At 43.3% G+C, this 20611-nt stretch overlaps 1 protein-coding gene across 1 annotated transcript in view; it reads left to right on the top strand.

Moving 5' to 3' along the window:
- Positions 1-1011: 1011 nt before the first annotated feature.
- Positions 1012-20611, top strand: part of LOC144697802 (uncharacterized) — a 46983-nt gene continuing 27383 nt past the window's right edge. The window contains exons 1-3 of the mRNA XM_078569794.1: positions 1012-1032; positions 2838-3624; positions 12581-13361. Coding sequence (XP_078425920.1) covers positions 1012-1032; positions 2838-3624; positions 12581-13361 — 1589 coding nt within the window. The remainder of the gene's footprint in view (positions 1033-2837; positions 3625-12580; positions 13362-20611) is intronic.

Below are 20611 nucleotides of genomic sequence, written 5' to 3'. Positions count from 1 at the left end.
TAACAACGAATGGTTTCTGCAGTGCAGTCACTGAGAGCTCAATGTCCATTGATCAGTAAAACCATATTCAGTCACAGTGAAATCACTCAATGGGGCAAGATTAAAACACAAACAGCTGGGAATCAGAAATCAAATCAGTTTTACAAGTTAAAAGCATTATCTGGACGTAAGTGCATAGGAAAAAGCAGCAGAATAGACCATAGGGTCCCTCGAGCCTGCTCCATCATCGGAAATGATCATAGCTGATCTTCAGCTTCAATTCCACTTTCCCACCTGTTCCCCATATCTGTCGATTCACTGAGAGACCAAAGATTTGTCTATCTCAGCCTTAAATGAATCCAACAATAGACCATGCACAATCCTCTGGAGGAGAGAATTCCAAATATTCACAACAACATGAGTGAATAAATTTTTCCTCATCTCAGTCCTAAATGATCGGCTCCTTGTCTTGAGACTGTGCCCCATCTTTTTGTTTCTTCAGCCGGAAAGACAACTTCTCCATGTCTACCCTATCAAGCTCCTTAGAATCTGAAATGTTTCAATGAGATCACCTCTCACCTTTTAAACTCCTGAGATTATAGACCCAATTTACTCAGCCACTAATCATCAGACAACCATTTCACCCTAGGGACCAACGTAGTGAACCTTCACTGTACTACCTCCAATGCAAGTATATCCTTCTTTAAATATGGAAACCAAAACTGTATACAGGGTTGCAGTTGTTGTCTCAGAAAATCCTTGTATAATTGTAGCAAGACAACTTCATTCTTCTACTCCAATCCGCTTACATTAAAGGCCAATTATGGATGATAAAAAGTAATAAAGGCCAATGAAACAACAAAGGACAATGGACATATTCTTCCTGGAGAGAGAATGAATGAGAGTATAATATTGGAGAGAGTAAGAGGCTGTCAGATCTGCTGAGTTTTTGTATCAAATTTCTAGCATCTGCAGTATTTTGCTTTTGTAAAAATATTTTGTATCTGTCTTTACCAAGGAAGAAGATGCCATATGGCCACGGTGAAAGAGGAGGTAATTAAAACACTAAAAGTATTTAAAATTGATAAGAAGGAGTTATTAGATAGACCAGTCTATACTTAAAGTTAATAAAGCGCCAGGACTGGATGAGTTGCATCCAAGGATAATGAGGGAAGTGAGAGTGGAAATTGCAGAGGCACTGGCCATAATTTTCCAATTTCACTTAGACTCAGAGGTGGTTCCAGAGGACTGGAGGATTGCAAACGTTATAACTTTGTTGAAAAAAAGTAAAGATAAGCCCAATAACTACAGGCCAGTCAGTTTAACTTCCGTGGTGGGGAAAATTCTAGAAGCAAGGATTCGGGATAAAATTAATAATCACATCGATAAATGTGGGTTAATTGAGGACAACCAGCACGAATTTAATCTTATTTATTGGCCATCCGACCCCAGTGTGAAAGCAAAGAAAAACCTGTTCATAATTGGGGTTCTCTATGGCAGCATTTTTACCCAGCATCCCCCGCGGTGGAGAATGTCCCTTGTCCACTACCACAGGGGGAGCAGTGCGCAGGCGCAGTGCTGCCCAGTGTTGGGAGCATGCGCAGTGTCAGATGACCAGGGACAGACGCTTCTCTCCCGGATCCACAATGGATGGCGGGGCGGAAAGAGCGATGGATCCGGCGGGTGGACGGAGAGGCTCCGGAAACGTGCTGTGAAAACTGCAAACCCCAAATGAGAAGCTACCGGTTTTCCGTTTGCACAGAGTGGAGCCGAGAGGAAATGTCCCGGTGACAAACCCGGAGCAGGAGGGGAGAATGTTGTGCATTTCTATCCTGGACTGACAGGGATGGATTTTGGAAACTCCTTTTACAGGGGTTTAGAAGAGGAGGATTTACACACAGCAAACTCAAACCGAGAGAAATGTGTGTCTCTTCTCAATTTCTATCCTGAGCCAACTGATGAATTTTGTAAACCAAAAAAAAAATTACAGGTGTTGGGAAAGTTTGGGTTGGGGCATTTTTTCTTTAGAAAAAGGGAGAGGGAGGAACTGATAGAGGTCTTTACAATGATCAATGGGTTGGACGGGGTAGATATGGAGAGAATGTTTCCACTTGAAATGTCTTCACTCAGAGAGTGGTGAGAATATGGAACTCACAGGAAACCATTGAGGGAGAAAAATTGTGATAGTTTCAACAGGAGACTAGATGAGTACATGGAAGAAAAGGGATTAGAAAGATAAGCTGAAAGGCTGAGATGATTTGCATGAAATGGGGGGAGAAGCATAAAACTAGCAGAACAGTTGGACAGAATGGCCTGTTTGTCTGTTGCATATTTTGAGTATTTCAATTTAAACTTCATTTACAGGGTATTCGGAGGGTTGGATTTGCAGATGGGAAATTCAAACCAAACATCACATCAAGATCTGACAGAGTCACTTGATTCATTAGGATCCGAATATCATTGGCCTTTGAATGTGCAAGGAGAAATGTTTGGCTGTTCTATCTGTGGGAAAATGTTTCAAACATCAGTGTGACTGGAAAAGCACGAAGACAGACACACACACCCCGAGTGAGAGTTTTCCAGTGAACTGACTGTGGAAAGAGCTTTAACCAGTTACACAGCCTGAAAAAACATCATACTGTTCACAGCGGGAAGGGACTGTACACGTGTTGTGTGTGGGTGTGGGGCTGGGCTTCAACTGGTCGTCCAACCTGGAGAGACACAAGGACACCCGCACTATGGGGAAACCATGGAAATGTGGGGACTGTGGGAAGGGTTTCAATTCCCCATCTGAGGTGGAAACTCATCGACGCAGTCACACTGGGGAGAGACCGTTCACTTGCTCCGTGTGTGGGAAGGGATTCACTCAGTCATCCAGTCTCTACACACACCAGCATGTTCATACTAGCAAGAGGCCATTCACCTGCCTTGAATGTGGAAAGAGATTTAATGCTTTGTCAAACCTCCGGACTCACCATCGTGCTCACTCTGATGAGAGACCGTTTAAATGTTCTGACTGTGAGAAGAGCTTTAAAAGCAGAAAGGATCTACTGACACACCAACGCACTCACACTGGGGAGAGGCCATTCACCTGCAATGTGTGTGGGAAGGGATTCACTCAGTCATCCCACCTCCTGACACACCAACTTGTTCACACTGATAAGAGACCTTTTAAATGTTCTGACTGTGAGAAGAGCTTTAAAAGTAAAAAGGATTTACTGAACCATGAACACATTCACACTGGGGAGAGGCCATTCACCTGCTCCGTGTGTGGGAAGAGATTCACTTCTTCATCCCACCTTCTGACACACCAATTTGTTCACACTGAGCAGAGACCTTTTAATTGTCCTGACTGTGAGAAAAAATTTAAAAGCAAAAAGGATCTTCTGAAACACCAACACACTCACACTGGGGAGAGGCCATTCATCTGCTCTATCTGTGGGAAGGGATTCACTCGGTTAGCCCACCTGCTGAGACACCATCGAGTTCACACTGGGGAGAGGCCATTCACCTGCAATAAATGTGGGCAGGAATTCATTGATTCATCTGACCTTCTGATACACCAGCGAGTTCACACTGGGGAGAGACCATATACTTGCCTTGAGTGTGGCAAAAGATTCACTCAGTCATCTCATCTCACTACACATCAACTTGTTCACACTGATCAGAGACCTTTTAAATGTTCTGACTGTGAGAAGAGATTTAAAAGTAAACAGAATCTGCTGACACACCAGCGAGTTCATACTGGGGAGAGGCCGTTCACCTGCTCCGTGTGTGGGAAGAGATTCGTTCAGTCAAACAACCTGCTGAGACACCAGCAAGTTCATATGCGACAGCGGGGGTTGGATTCTGATGTAATTGCTACTTTTATTCACATGCAGGACTGAATCATGTCTGGACGCCTGTTTTCAGTTTTCAGTGGGGTTCCACAATTTGTAGCTTATATCAATGATTTAGACTTAAATGTAGGGGCAATGAGCAAGAAGATTGCAGATGATGTCAACATTGCTGGTGTGGTTGACAATGAGGAAGAAAGCTGTGGACTGCAGGAAAACATCAATGGACTGGTCAGATGAGCAGAGCAGAAAATTGGTAAATGTAAATCAATCTGGAGCAGTGTGTGATAATGAAATTGGGGAGGGCAAACAAGAGAAGGGAATGAAAATAAAAGGGATGACGCTGAGAACTACAGAGGAACAGAGAGACCTCGGAGTGCACATCCACATATCCCTGAATGTGGCTGGACAGGTAGATCAGGTGGTCAGGAAGGCATTTGGGACACTTTCTTGCCTGAGGACTAAAATATAAGAGCAGGGAGATTATGTTAGAATTGTGTAAAACACTAGTTAGAGCACAGCTAGAGTACTGAGTATGGCCCTGGTCACTGTATTAATCAACTATAAAGTAATCAATTAGCCTAAAACTAAAGACGAATTGATAATTTATCATAAAATTTGCAGTCAGTATTCAATTAATCAAATCTAGGGGATAATGATAAAGCTAACTAACAATGGGTTGAAACAGTGAAGAAGTCTGATTTTTTCAGTAAATTAAACTCTGAGGTGTTTAGATAATAAGGGTTAAGAAAAACATTTTTGTTAATTCCCTGTAAAAAAAATAAGGTGACTTCAGCATAATGGAAGAAGCTGATTGGTGGGTAGCTGATGGATCTTTATTTATTTTAATGATTAGCTTATTTTGTTTAAATGAGTTAATAATCAGATAAATAAAGGCATGGCAGGGCATCAAATTCCTGTAGAATGCGCATCCAGTTCCATGTGGGAAAACCAGGATGCTTCTCTGTGCTGGACAATCACAAGTGCAGGAAGTGTCATCAGCTGGAGCAGCAGGAGGCAAAGGGGAATGGTCAAGAGGTGGTTTTGGGATCACAAGGCTGTTTCCAATGGAGTTCTGGATGGCTCAGCACAGGATTCCATGCTTCTGTGGTATATATCACTGATTTAGACTTTAACATGGGGACATGATTAAGACATTTTCAACCTTGTCATTAACAGTGAGGAAGAAAGCTGTAGACTGTAGGAAGGTGTCAATAGAATGATCAGGTGGGCAGAAAAGTAGCAAATGGAGATCATCCTCGAGAAGTGTGAGGTAATAAATACATTTGGGGAGGGCAAACATGGCAAAGGGAAAGAATATTACTGGTATGATGGTGAGAAGTGTAGGTGAACAGAGGGACATTGGAGTGCATGTCCACAGATCCCTGAAGGGGACAGGCGAGGTAGATAAGGTGATTAAAAAGGCAGACAGGATACTTTCTGTTATTAACTGAGACATAGAATACAAGAACAGGGAATATTTCTAGCATTTTCGGTTGATGAAAGATCACAGACCTGAAACTCCTCTCTCTCCATAGATGCTGCCAGAGCTGCTGAGTATTTCCAGTATTTTCTGTTTTTATTATATGATCAGGGAGGTTATACTAGAGCTGAATAAACAATTAGTTGGACCACAGCTGGTCTACTGAGTACAGTTCTGGTCAGTGCATTACAGGAAGGATGTGTTCACACCAGAGAGGGTACAGAGGAGATTTATGAGGATATTGACAGGAATGACAAATTTTAACGATAAGGAAAAATTGGACAGGCTGGGGTTGTTTTATTTGGAATAGAGGAGGCTGAGGGGAGATTTAACTGTGGTGTATAAAATTATGAGGGGCATAGATAGAGTGGATAGGAAGGACTTATTTCTGTTAACAGAGATGTCAATGACTAGAGGGCTTAGATTTAAACTAATTAGCAGATGGTAACCCCCAGGATGTTGATAGTGGGGGATACAGCGATGGGCGATGGTTGGATTCTCTATTTTTGGAGATGGTCATTACCTGACACTTGTGTGGCGTGAATGTTACTTGCCATTTGTCAGCCAAAACCTGGATATTGTCCAGGTCTTGCTGCATTTGGACATGGACTGTTTCAGTATCTGAGGAGTCACGAGTGGTGCTGAACATTGTGAATTGTCCTGATGAGTGCAAGACAAAAAGCTTAGTCATGTCTCTTTTTTCAGCAATCTCCTGTAATGTGGCTGGTGTTTACTATTTTAATACATCAAATAAATCAGCTTTGTTTCAAATATACAGCATGTCGTGTGTTTGGTCTCTTTGAGCTATCACGAGCGTATTCCCTTAAATCCACTCAGGAAATGTCTTTAACAGGAAACCAACAATTAAACACATCACATCAAATAAGTGGCAAAAATCCATCAGGAAGATGAGGAACTATTTTTTACTCAATAAGTTATGACCTGAGACGTTCTGCCTGAAAGGGGATAGGAGCAGATTCAATAACAACTTTCCAAAGTGAGTTGGATCTCCAGTTAAAAGGTAAAGTCTGCAGGGCTCTGGGGAAAGGGCAGGGGAGTGTGGGCTAATCGGCAGCTCTTTCAAAGGTGATCACAACCCTATAAGGCAGCTCTATGTCGACAGGAGAAAGGCTGGTGTTCAACTCCCCGAGAATAACAAGGAAGTTATGAGAAATCAGAATAAAACACTGGTTCAACCTCAACTGGAGTATTGTGTCCAATTCTGGATACCACACTTTAGGAAGGATGTGAAGGTATTGAAGAGGATGCAAAACAGATTATTGAGAATGGTTCCAGGGATGAGAAACTGCAGCTATGAGGATAGATTGGTAAAGATGGGGCTGATCTGTTTAGAGAAAAGAATATTAAGAGGAGATTTGATAGAAATGCTCAAAATCATGAGGTATCTGGACAGAGTAGATCGGGAGAAACAATTCCTAGTGGCAGAAGGGCTGAGGACCAGGGGACATGGGTTAAAGGTGAATTGAAAAAGAAACAATGGTGACATGAGGAAAACCCTGTTTATGCAGTGAATGGTCAGAATCTGGAGTGCACTGACTGAGAGAGTGGTGGAGGAAGGTTCAATCATGCCTTTCAAAACAGAATTGGATAATTATCTGAACAGAAAAAATGTGCAGGGCCGGGGAGTGGGACTGGCTGAGTAGCTCTTTCGGAAAGCTGGCATGGGCATGGACATGATGGGCTGAATGACCTCCTTCTATGCTGTAACCATTCTATGATTCTAATGAAGGCTGTGGGGAAAGGGCAGGGGAGTGGGACTCATTGGCAGCTCCTTCAAAGGTGGTCCCAGCCCTACAATGCAGCTCCATATTGAAAGGAGGCAGTCTGATGTCCAACTCTCCAAGAATAAAGAAAGATCTCAACTCTTAGCAGGATTAGGCAATTCAGTCTCTCGAGCCTGCCCCACCATTCAATACGATCATAATTGATCTCATTTCGGCCTGAACTCCAATTTCCCGCCCTCCCCCCATAACCTTTCAACCCTTTACTAATTAAAAATCTGACTATCTCCTCCTTAAATTTATTCAGTGTCCCGGCATGCCCTGCACTCTGAGGTAGTGAATTCCACAGATTCACGACCCTTTGAGAAAAGTAATTCCTCCTCATCTCTGATTTAAATCTACCACCCTTTAGCCTAAAACTATGGCCTCTTGTTCTACAATGCCCCACAAGGGGAAACATCTGCTCATGTCTACTTTGTCGATCCCCTTTAGCATCTTATATACCCCAATTAGATCTCCTCTCATCCTTCTACACTCTAGCGAGTATAGGCCTAAACTGCTCAATCTCTCCTCATAAGACAAGACCCGCATCTCTGGAATCAATCTAGTGAACCTCCTCTGACCTGCCTCCAATGCAACAACATCCTTCCGCAAGTAAGGGGACCAAAATTGTGCACAATACTCCAGGTGCGGTCTCACCAATGCCTTGTACAGTTGCAACAATACTTCCCTATTTTTATACTCTATTCCTTTAGCAATAAATGCCAAAATTCCATTTGTCTTCCTTATTACCTGCTGTACCTGCATACTAGCTTTCAACGATTCATGCACGAGGACACCCAGATCCCTCTGCACTGAAGCATTCTGAAGTTTCTCTCCACTTAAATAATAAGTCGACTTTTTATTCTTCTGACCAAAGTGGATAACCTCACACTTATCCACATTCAACTCCATCTGCCAAATTTTGGCCCATTCACCTAACCTGTCCATATCCATTTGTAAATTTTTTATTTCTTCATTGCAACTTACTTTCCCACCTATTTTTGGTGTCATCTGCAAAGTTAGCTATTGTACCTTCTATCCCTGAATCCAAGTCATTAATATAGATTGTAAATAGTTGGGGCCCAAGGACTGAACCCTGTGGCACCCTACTAGTTACAGCTTGCCATCCAAGGAGCCCTTCAATTCTCTGTGAATGTCTTTCAAATGCTGACAGATTCCTTCCTTCTTTTGAAATTTCATTTCCTTATGCCTGGGATGCAGACAGTGCTGGACACAGAGGGAGCAGCAAACCTGGTTCAGAGTGGACACGCTGGGTATATCCCTCCTTAAGTAAGGAGACCAAAACTGTACACAGTACTCTAGGTGTGGTTTCACCAATGCCCAGTACAGCTGTAGCAAAACTTCCCTACTTTTATACTCCAACCCTCTTGCAATAAATGCCAACATTCCAGTTACCTTCCTAATTTCTTGCTGTACCTGCATGCTAACTTTTTGAGATTTATGTGCCAGGACCCCAAGGTCCCTCTGTACTACAGCATTCTGCAGTCTCTCTCTACTTAAATAATTTCTGATTTTCTATTCTTCTTGTCAAAGTGAAAACCCTCACATTTTCCCAAATAATGCACCATCTGCAAGTGTTTTCCCATTCACTTAATCTAGCTCTTTGTTTCCTCACAATTTGATTTCCTACCCATTGTCAGCAAATGTGGCTGCAATACACTCGGCCCATTCAACCACGTCATTAGTATAGGTTGTAAATGGTTGAGGTGACAGCACTGATCCCATAAGACCATAAGACATAGGAGTAGAAATTAGGCCATTCGGCCCATCGAGTCTGTTCCGCCATTCAATCATGGCTGTTAAGTTTCTCAACCCCATTCTCCTGCCTTCACCCCATAACCTTTGATCCCCTTACCAACCAAGAACCTATCTATCTTGGTCTTAAATACACTCAATGACCTGGCCTCCACAGCCTTCTGTGGCAATGAATTCCATAGATTCACCACTCTCTGGCTAAAGAAGTTTCTCCTCATCTCTGTTCTAAAAGGTCTTCCCTTTACTCTGAGGCTGTGCCCTCGTGTCCTAGTCTCTCCTACTAATGGAAACATCTTCCCCACGTCCACTCTATCCAGGCCTTTCAGTATTCTGTAAGTTTCTGTACAGTTCTGTTGAAGGGTCATGAGGACTCAAAACGTCAACTGTACTCTTCTCTGCCGATGCTGCCAGACCTGCTGAGTTTTTCCAGGTATTTATGTTTCTGTTTTTGTTTTGAATTTCCAGCATCCACAGTTTTTTGTTTTTATCTCTATGTATTTAATATCTTGTTAAATTAATAAACATTTATGTTAGTTTAGATAAAAAAAAAACCTTTTGAGACTGTGGTTTTATTTCTGAATTCAGAGCTGCATCTCAAAACATACCAATTGAAAATATAGGTTATGACATTTGTTCAAGTTTCTATCTGGGATTTAAACAACTCAGCCTTTACCAACTGCTGTGTCATAACATCGCTGCAGTACTACATTACACGACTAGAAATAATAATAAATGTACTTTATTACAGAAGCATAAATAATATATCTAATTTGTACAATATTACACCACTAGACATATCTATGTTGTTACAATCCCCTTAAAAGAAACAAATTCCCAGACAATCCTCAACGGAATAAATCGAAGGACAAGGTTAACTTTTAAAACTTATTCTGTAACAATCAAACTAAAATCAACAAAAATGAAGCATGCATTAAAAGACAAATATTATTTGAATAGACAGGATAAATTTGACTTTAAACAGTTTATACAATAAAAAACAGGCTCCACAAAATCACCAGCATTTCCCCCCTCAGCATATTTGGCACTAATTCCAGTTACATAGTTCCACAACTCTCTGTACTTCCCAGGGGAGGGAAAGAAAGTGTTTTATTCACAGATGTTGGACAGAGGAGGAAGGTTAAGTGTCTGTATGAAGTTAATAACAAACGCTGTGCTGTTTAAAACCAAACTCTGGAGAAGATGAGGGGAAGATATATAGTAAACTCCCCTCTCCCACTCCCTCAGCTGGCAGCCCAGCGCGCAGGCGCAGAAAGCGCTGCTGACCGTGTTGTCCGGAGCAGGCGCAGTGCGGCTGCCACGAGCAGCCGCTCTCAGTAGCTTTTTGTTTTTATCTTTCCACCGATGCTGCCAGACCTGCTGAGTTTTTCCAGGTAATTCTGTTTCTGTTCTCGATCTCCTTTTGGGCCGCCGTAGACAGCAGCCACGGCCGTGGGGGTTCGCTCCGCGGCTTCTCGCTCTGGCCGGAGCCGCCAGCCGGTTGCCTGGAAACCTTGGCTCGAGAAGGTGCAGGAGGAAGGGGAACAATGGGTGGGGGTGGGGCTCTCGTGTCCGCGCGCCTGGCCTGCCCTGCCGCCTGGAACCCCAGCACGTCACCGCGGAGCAGAGTGATTACAAATTGGCTGATTCAGGCAGGGTTCCATTGTGGACATCACAATGCGGAAGTTGGACAATGAGCTTCAGACTGAAACTTCCTCCTCTGGGCAACATCTGTGAGGAAATCAGTGTTTCTCCCTTTCTATTTCTAATCTAATTCTGGTCTTAAATTGTTGACTTGCAGGAACTGAAGGAAATGAAGTTAATCCCAGGAGGGTGCAGACTCTGGAAAGGTTGCCCCAGTTCTCTCAGTGAAAGGGGTGGTTTGCCCAGTAGTTGGCTGGTATTTAATGAGACAGTACAGTAATATAGACATTGAGTATTGCTGTAAAAAGAGAGATTCTGTCGAAGCTTTTCATTTGCACGCATCAAAATAGATGTGAGAATGTCAAATTTCAAAGGGAACAATAATTCATATTGTAAAACAGTGAGCTGATTGTTTTGCAAGTGTACTCAGGTCAAGTTGTTGCTTTGGGGTATGCACCAGGGAACAATCATGGCTAGCTTTTATTTAAATTCAGAAAATCCGAATCAAATCCAGTTGGTTGAGAGATGTCACTGGGGGAAATGACAAGGAATAGTTGTCCATGTAGCTTTTGTTCAATTGAAAAGGCACAATGCCTAGACAAATTTTCCCCGCTGAGGTCCAGGCCCAATAAAAGATTATCAGTTGGGCTCACAATGTGGCTCACTTACACTTGCTAGAAGCTCCATTTATCCCTATTCCAGGTCCGGTCCACTGCACATAAAGAAATTTTTTTGGAAGTCTTACTATAGTTGCACAGGGCATTGTTGAGGCCACACGTTGAGTATTCTGCACAGTTTTGGATTCCTTCCTTAAGGAGGGATATACTGGCTTGGAAGCCATTTGTAGAAGGTTCACTAGGCTGATTCCTGGGATGAAAGATTGTCATCTGAGAAATGCTGAGCAGGTTGAGCCTTAACTCATTGGAGTTTAGAAGAATGAGAGGTGATCTTTTTGAAACAAATGGCATTCTGAGGAAGCTGGACAGAGTAGGTGCTGGGAGAATGTTCCCTCTCATGGGGAAATCTAGAACAAGGGGACACAGTTTAAAAAAGGGGTCTCCTATTTAAGATGGAGATGGGGAGGAATTTATTCTCTCAGAGGAGCGTTAGCCTTTGGAATTCTCTTCCACAGAGAGCAGTGGAGGCCGGGTCATTGAATATATTCAAGGCCGAGTTAGACAGATTTTTGATCAACAAGAGAGTCAATGATTATGGTGGACAGGCAGGAAAGTGCAGTTAAGGCCACATCAGATCAAACATGATCTTATTGAATGGCGGAGCAGGCTTGATGGTATGAATGGCCTACTGCTGTTCCCATTTCTTATAATCTCCGTTTCCAGGACAGGAAGCGGTGAACATGAATCTGTCGATCAGCTTGAATCGGCACCTTTAGGAAAATTGGGAGGGTGTATAGTTGGTACAGCAGAATGAGGATGTAGGGAAAGTGTGCGGGATGGAGATTCAGAGATTTTGGGGAATGAAAGAGGAAAGAATGTTCCATCAAAATTACAATTGTTTGTTCTGAATTTCTCCTCTGTACTGACAGCAATGACTTTTGTAAACTCCTTTTACAGGACATTAGAGGGGGAGGATTTGCAAATTGAAATCTCAAACTAAACGTCACGTCAACAGTCACTCGGTTCATCACGATGTGAGTATCATCGGCCTTTGAATCTAGAAGGAGAACTGTTTGTCTGTTTTGTCTGCTTCAAAAGGTTTTTAACATCAGTGTGACTGGAAAAGCACCGAGACACACAGGCCCGAGTGAGAGTGTTCCAGTGCATTGACTGTGGAGAAAGCTTTAACAGGTTACACAGCTTGACAAAAACATGAGACCATTAACAGCAGGGAGAGACTGTACACGTGTTCTGTTTGTAGAAGTGTTTTCAACTGATTGTTGAAACTGGAGAGACACAAGGACACCCACACAATGGAGAAACCGTGGAAGTGTAGGGACTGTGGGAAGGGATTCCAGAACCCATCTGCACTGGAAAATCATCGACGCAGTCACACCAGGGAGAGACCATTCACCTGCCCTGTTTGTGGGAAGGGATTCACTCTCTCAGGCAACCTGCAGATACACCAGCGAATTCACACCGGGAAGAGACCATTCACCTGCTCTGAGTGTGGGAAGGGATTCACTCAGTCATCTTCCCTGCAGAGACACCAGCGAGTTCATACTGGGCAGAGGCCGTTCACCTGCTCTGATTGTGGGAAGGCATTTACTCAGTTATCCAGCCTGCTGACACACCAGCGACTTCACACTGGGGAGCGGCCATTCACCTGCTCCGAGTGTGGGAAGGAATTCACTCAGTCATCCGCCCTGTGGATACACCAGCGAGTTCACACTGGGCAGAGGCCGTTCACCTGCTCTGACTGTGGGAAGGCATTTATTCAGTTATCCAGCCTGCTGACACACCAGCGAGTTCACACTGGGGAGAGGCCATTCACCTGCTCTGACTGTGGGAAAGGATTCACTCAGTCATCCAGCCTACTGACACACCAGCGACTTCATACCGGGGAGAGACCTTTCACTTGCTCTGAGTGTGGGAAGGGATTCAATCAGTCAACTAACTTGCTGACCCACTGGCGAGTTCACACAGGGGAGAGGCCGTTCACCTGCTCCAAGTGTAGGAAGGGATTCACTCATTTATCCACCCTGCGGAGACACCAGCGAGTTCACACTGGGGAGAGGCCGTTCACCTGCTCCAAGTGTGGGAAGGGATTCACTCAGTCAACCGCCCTGCAGGCACATCAGCGAGTTCACACCGGGGAGAGACCATTCACCTGCTCTGAGTGTGGGAAGGGATTCAGTGATTCATCCCACCTGCTGATGCACCAGCGAATTCACACTGGGGAGAGGCCGTTCACCTGCTGTAACTGCGCGAAGAGATTCAGACTTTCATCCACCCTGCTGAAGCACCAGCAAGTGCATGCTGAGGAGAGGCCATTCACCTGCTCCGCTTGTGGGAAGGGATTCACTCAGTCATCCAACTTGATGAGACACCAGCGAGTTCACAGATGATTGCAGGGATTCCGCTGTTATTGCTGTTGTTAATCACATCCAGGACTGAACCATGTTCATTCTGACTGTTGGTGAAGTGGGAGGGTCAGAGGGCTTCTTTCCGCTGGGCTGGCTGGTCTCACGGCTTTGCTTCCAGTGAGCTGATGCTCTTTGAGCCTGGGAGTGCACATTCCCACTGAAATGAGCCACAAAGCTGATTAAGTACATTCATTATATCCTAAATAGTAATAGTGTTTTTCCTACCACTACAGATAGATCACAAATAAATACATTTGTCTCTGTTCCATTGAGTCTACAGCACGGGGCCAGGCCAGTCGACTCAATTGGTCTATGTCAGTATTTATGCTCCACATGAGCCTCCGCTTCATCTCCCTCCATCAGCATATCTTTCTATTCCTATCTCCCTCGTGTATGTATCTAACCTCTGCTTAAATGTTTTCATGTTTTTCACCTCCACCACTCGCTGTGGGAGCAAGTTCCACATTCTCACCACTCACTGGGTAAAGAGGTTTGTCATGAAATCCCTATTGGATTATTGAATCCCTTCATAATCTTAAAGACTCCCACCAGGTCACCCTTCAGTCTTCTCTCTTTTTTCTGAAAAGTGTCAGTGAAGAAAATGCTTTCGGTTCTGATATTGTTCTTTTTCTAAATGGAGATCACTAATGTTGACAGTACTCCCAGTTAGTCTAACCAAACAAGTTGAACAGAAACTCCTTGCTTTTCAAATTCTATCCCTCTATAATGGAACCCTACATATGGACCATACATTAAAGGAAAGATGTGAATTCTTTGAGAGGCTGGAGACAGGATTTATGAGAACGGCACCAGGGGTGAGGGACTTCAGTTAGTTGGAGAGACTGGAGTAGATGAAATTGCTCTCTTTAGATCATAGAATTATGCATTCGGCCCATCAATTGCATGCCAGCTCTCCAGAGTGAATCAGTTAGTTCCATTGCCCCGTTCCATCCTCACGTCCCTATAGGTTTATTTGTCCACCCAATTATCCCCGCTTCTCTTACCCTCGAGTGGAAGCAGATTCCAGGTCATGACCACTCACTTTAAATGCCTACGAGGCTCACAGAGCAAAGAGGGAGGCCATTATGCCCATCATGCTCATGGTGGCTCTTTGAAAAACAACCCAATTAATCCAGTCGCCCTGCAGTTTTCTTTTCCTTTCAAGAATCTGTCCAGATCCCTTTTTAAAGATAGAAGTGAATCTGCTTCTCGCACCATTTTCAGGCAGTGCATTCCAAATCACAACAACTTGCTGTGTTTTAAAACAAATAATTCAGGATATTGTGTGTTTGAAGTTTCACATAGTATTCAAAATGGTGGCAAAGATGTGGTTATTACACAAAATTAAGGTTCTGACGAGGGGATTGTGTGTAATATATCCAATTTTCTGGACAATTACGAAACAATACATTTCCATAGCACCTCTCAGGACCACAGGACCTCTTAAAGTGTTCTGCAGCCAATGAAGTAGTTTTGAAGTTTCATCATTGTAATGTATGAAACTATAGACAGGGCGGGGTAGTCAAATTTCATTTTAAAATTCAATCACTTTCATCCTCTATTCACTGTTATAAGTAACAAGGTCAAGGAAGCCATTTTAAACTCTTAACATGTGGCTTCTTGAAACTTTTGCACATTGTATAACTTTTCTTTATTAAATACCTATTGGTTTTGTATTAATAGCCAGCCATGAACCAGATGATTATTCAGTAATGAACCTTGAATAAGTTACCACTTCGTGAATCAATGTAATAGATAATTATATTATAACGGGTGCATCTGCATTTTAAAAATGAACACCATATAAACTTATTTTTTCTAGGAACTGCAGAGCTAGCAGAAATTGTTTAAACAAATAAATTATTTTCTAATTTTGATAAGCTATAGGACATCATATTCTGCCAAAATCTAGTTTAAGAATAAGGCTCATGTTTAATCCAATCAAGATTAGTAAAAAATAAAGCTATTGTTTTCCATAATCTGTTGTTTTGAACCACTGTATCTTGTATTAACCAAATGTATTAATTAAATATTACTGTATTAATTAACTATCAGTCAGTAACAGATGTTTAAGTAGTGAGCCTTAATTGAGTTACAATTAATGAATCAATAATGAATCAGTAGTTATAGTAAAAGACTGAGTTTTATTCACTGTAAAGATGTGAAACCTTCATTGCTGTGTATGTAAAGAATGTGCAATGAAGATAAATGTACTGGCAAGAGAGACCTTCAAGCTCTGATTAGCCTCAACATTTGAAACTGTCTGAAAACCTGTCATTGTATAGAATCAGATAAAGGGATAGTATGAAACCGTTCTATTGTATTCCTGTCAAAGATAATGAGAGAAGGTCGTGTAAGTAATTGTGAATACAATTAATCTAGCAACTAAATTGACCAATTGTCATGTTACAACAAGCCCCACTCTGATGTGAGGTAATGGTCACTTTGGGGATAAAAGTAGAGGTTCCAAAGGTCTTCCTTGCTAGCCAAGTACTGAAGATTCCCAAGGCTGAGTTCCAAGGAAATTACTGTCAAAGAAGGAGCCAGGGAGGGTGACGCTTCTACGGACTGATCACCCACATGAAGTTGTAAAAGTTAATGTCTTAAAATCGTTAAGTAAACCTTTATCTTATAATGTCTGGGGGAGGCAATGGTGTAGTGGTATTGTTGCTGGACTAGTAATCCAGAGACCCAGGGTAATGCTTTGGGGACCAGGGTTCAAATCCCACCATGGCAGATGATGGAATTTGAATTCAATAGGAATGAGATTAAAAGGCTGATGATGACTCATGAAACCATTGTCAGGGAAGGAAATATGCGGCCCTTACCTGGTCTGGCCTACATGTGACTCCAGACTCTTAAATGCCCCTCTGAACAAGGGCAATTAGGGATGGGCAATAAATGCTGGCCTAGCCAGCGACGCCAAATCCCATGAATGAATAAAAAAAGTTTTTTTTTTAAGTTTACTATCCAGAGAAGTCTGCCTTTGCCTTAATTGGTTAAAATCTTGTTTGGACCAAAGTGAATTTATTAAGTGGCAAGCTGAAATCAATTAAGTTACAGATCGCAAGATCATATAATATAAATCTTAAATTTAAGATATTACATTTATATAGCGTCTTTCACAACCACAATACATCACAAAACGCTTTGCAGCCAATGAAGTACTTTTGAAGTGTAGTCACTGTCGTAAAGTTGGAAACATGGCAGCCAGTTTACACACAGCAAGATCCCACAAACATCAATGTGATAATGAGCAGATGATCTGTTTTTAGTGATGTTGATTGATAAATATTGGCTGGGACACCTGGGATAGCTCCCCTGCTCTTCTTCGAAATATTGGCCATGGGAACTTCCATCTCCGCCCAAAGGGGCAGACAGGGCCCTTGAGTTAGCAACTCATCCAAAGAACAGCAGCTCCAACAGTGCAGCACTCCCTCAGTGCTCGCACTTGGAATATTGACTTTGCTTTTTGTCCTCAGGTCCCTGGAGTGAGTCTTCAGCCCTCAGCCTTCTAACTCAGAGATATGAGTGTGATCCACTAAGCCATGGCTGACAGTATAGACAATACAAAGTTAGAAAGGGAAAGTTATCCTTTAAATTCCCCACATTTTGCCTCTAGTGCCTAAATCTAATAATCAAAACTCCAATATAAATAACATGTATTTGACTGACAAATGTTAGTGTTGGCTTACAGCCACAAGTTTTGAACTCCCATTTGAGCCTCTGGCTCCTTTCTGTCTCTTGCTCATGTCAATGATGGAGCTGAGGGCTGAATTTAGCTGAGAATAACAGGGTCTGCATCGCATTTAAGAAATTGCCATGGGTATTGACTAACACGAAGATGCTGGAAGGCTAACTGGGAAGTGGGCCTCCAACCAATTGGGGAAGGAGTGGGGGGCGACCGGGGCTGATAGTGACGTGACCCCTGGGGTTCAGTTCCCCTGTGACCAAAGCGGGGAGTGATGGGAACAGCGTACAGAGGAGCTGTAGAGAAACCATTTGGGTCCAGAACATTGTGCACATCCTTTTACTCTGGTTGTCTTTGATCCTTAAGTAATTTTCTTCTTTTTAACCGTGTTATGTTTCCTGAATAAACTCTTATCAGAAAAAAATATTTGATTTTGCTGGGCTTTACATGATTAGATTTATGCACTTTAGGGAGAGTGGCAGGCTCTTTAACAGAAAATGAGTCCCTCTAAGGTAAAGGAGCCACAGGGGGAGATGAGATTTTATTTTTGACACAGCGATGTTAGAAAATGGGGTTCAGGGAGTTAGTTAACCTTTTGTCCCCCTTTCCCAAACTCTTAAATGATTCACAGTGATAACACTTATTGGTGACAGTGGCTAGATATTATTCAACTAAGAGCTGACACTTGCTCATGTCTGAGCAGTAGTATCAAAGTGCAGCAGCATTACCATTGCACTCTGGATAGAAGCGCAATCTCCACTTAAATGCTCCATGGTATGTCCCAGACGCCATGGTTCCCACATAGAACCATAGAAAAGTTATAGCACAGAAGGAGACCATTCGGCCCATCTTGTCCATGCCAGCCCGAGGACACCCAGCAAGTCATTTCTTCTCAGGTTCGGGGAGATTTGATAGAGGTGTACAAGATTATGACAAGTTTACATAAAGTGGACAAAGAAAAGCTGTTCCCATTAACTGATGGTACAAGAACTGGGGGACACGGATTTAAGCTTTTGGGGAGGAGATGCAGGGGGATGTGAGGAAGAATATTTTACACAGTGAGTGGGAATGACCTGGAACTCACTGCTTATAAGGGCAGTGGAAAAGGAGACAATGAATAATTTCAAAAGGAAATTGGTTGGACACTTGAGGGAAATAAACATTCAGGGTAACAGGGATAGAACAGGGCAATGGGACAGATTAGTTTGCTCTGTCGAGTCGACATAGACTCGATGGACTGAATGGCCTCCTTCTCTGCCCTAATGACTCTGTGATCGAAAGACAGAAATTTCAGCTGCTCCCGTCTCTCCAACTAACTGAAGACCCTTATCTCTGGTGCATTCTCACGATTCTCCTCTGCGTCCTCTCGCATAATTTCACATCTTGTCTAAAGTGCGGGGCTCAGTTGTCGGGTTCCTTTCTAGAGGTACAGAATTGAAAAGCAGGGAGGTTATGTTCAACTTGTTTCAAACCGTGGTTAGACTACACTGGGAGGACTGTTAACATTTTTGATCTCCATTTAGAAAAGGGAAATAGAGGCACTGGAGAAGTGGCAACAAATATTCACAAGAATAATACCAGAAATGAGAGCATTTCAACCCTCGCGAAAGTCTGGGGCTGCTTTTCTCTAGAAAAGAGAAGACTGAAGGGTGACCTGGTGGGAGTCTTTAAGATTATGAAGGGGTTCAATAATCCAATGGGGATTTCATGAGAAACCTCTTTATCCAGTGAGTGGTGAGAATGTGGAACTCGCTATCACAGTGAGTGGTGGTGGTGAACAGCATGAATACATTTAAGGAGAAGCTAAATACAAACAAGAGGGAGAAAGGAATAGAAGGATATGCTGATGGGGGAGATGAAGAGGGGTGGGTGGAGGCTCACGTGGAGCACAAATACTGACATATACCAATGGAGCCGACTGGCCTGGCCATGTGCTGTAGACTCAATGGGAGAAAAACAAATTTATTTATTTTAGATCAACCTGGTAGGAACAACACTATTTACTATCCAGGATAATTAAATGTACTTCATCAGCTTTTGTGGATCATTTCAGTGGAAATGTACTCTCCCACATTCAAAGAGCATCAGCCCACTGGAAGCAAAGTCATGAGACTGACCAGTTCATCAGAAAGAAACCCTCTGGCCCTACCAACTTTCAGAATGAACATGGTTCAGTTCTGGATATGATTAACAGCAGCAATAGCAGCAGGATCCAACCTCTAGAAGCACTGGTGAGCTCGCTGATGTCTCAGCAGGTGTGACTGTGTGAATTCCTTCCCACACTCGGAGCAGATGAATGGCTTCTCCCCACTGTGAACTCGCTGGTGTGTCACCAGGTTGGATAACCGAGTGAATCCCTTCCCGCACTGAGAGCAGGGGAACGGCCTCTCCCCAGTGTGAACTCGCTGGTGTGAAAACAGGTTGGATGAATCACTGAATCCCTTCCCGCACAGAGCAGGTGAACGGTCTCTCCCCAGTGTGACTTCGCTGGTGTGTCTGCAGGCTGGGATGACTGAGTAAATCCCTTCCCACACACTAGGCACATGAACAGCCTCTCCCCAGTGTGAACCCGCTGGTGTGAAAATAGGTTGGATGAATCACTGAATCCCTTCCCACACTGAGAACAGGTGAAGGCCCCCTCCCCACTGTGAACCTGCTGGTGTCTCAGCAGGTTGGATGACTGAGCGAATCCTTTCCCACACATGGAGCAAGTGAACGGTCTCTCCCCAGTGTGAACTCGCTGGTGTGCCTGCAGGGTAGATGAATCACTGAAACCCTTCTCACACGAGGAGCAGGTGAACGGCCTCTCCCCGGTGTGAACTCGCTGGTGTATCAGCAGGTGGGATGACTGAGTGAATCCCTTCCCACACTCAGAGCAGGTGAGTGGCCTCTCCCCGGTGTGAACTCGCTGGTGTGTCAGCAGTGTGGATAATCGTGTGAATCCCTTCCCACACTCGGAGCAGGTGAATGCCTCTCCCCAGTGTGATTGTGTCGATGAATTTCCAGCACAGACGGGGAACAGAATCCTTTCCCACAATCCCCACATTTCCACGGTTTCTCCATGGTGCAGGTGTCCTTGTGTTTCTTCAGGTTATTCCACAGTCAGTACACTGGAAAATTCTCATTTGGGTGCGTGTGTCTCGATGCTTTTCCAGTCACACTGATGTTGAAAACTTTTTGAAGCTGACAGAATAGACAAACATTTCTCCTTCTAGATTCAAAGGCTGATGATATTCAGCTCCCATGAATTGAGTGACTGTCAGATCTTGACGTGACTTTTGTATTGCGATTTCTGTTTGCAAATCCTCCCCTTCTAATATCCTGTAAAAGGAGTTCACACATCCCATCAGTCTAGGATAAAAATTCAGAACAGACAAT

Source organism: Cetorhinus maximus, chromosome 23 (assembly GCF_964194155.1).
Source record: "Cetorhinus maximus chromosome 23, sCetMax3.hap1.1, whole genome shotgun sequence".
NCBI classification, from domain to species: Eukaryota; Metazoa; Chordata; class Chondrichthyes; order Lamniformes; family Cetorhinidae; genus Cetorhinus; species Cetorhinus maximus.
This window is presented reverse-complemented; position numbering and strand designations above follow the sequence as displayed.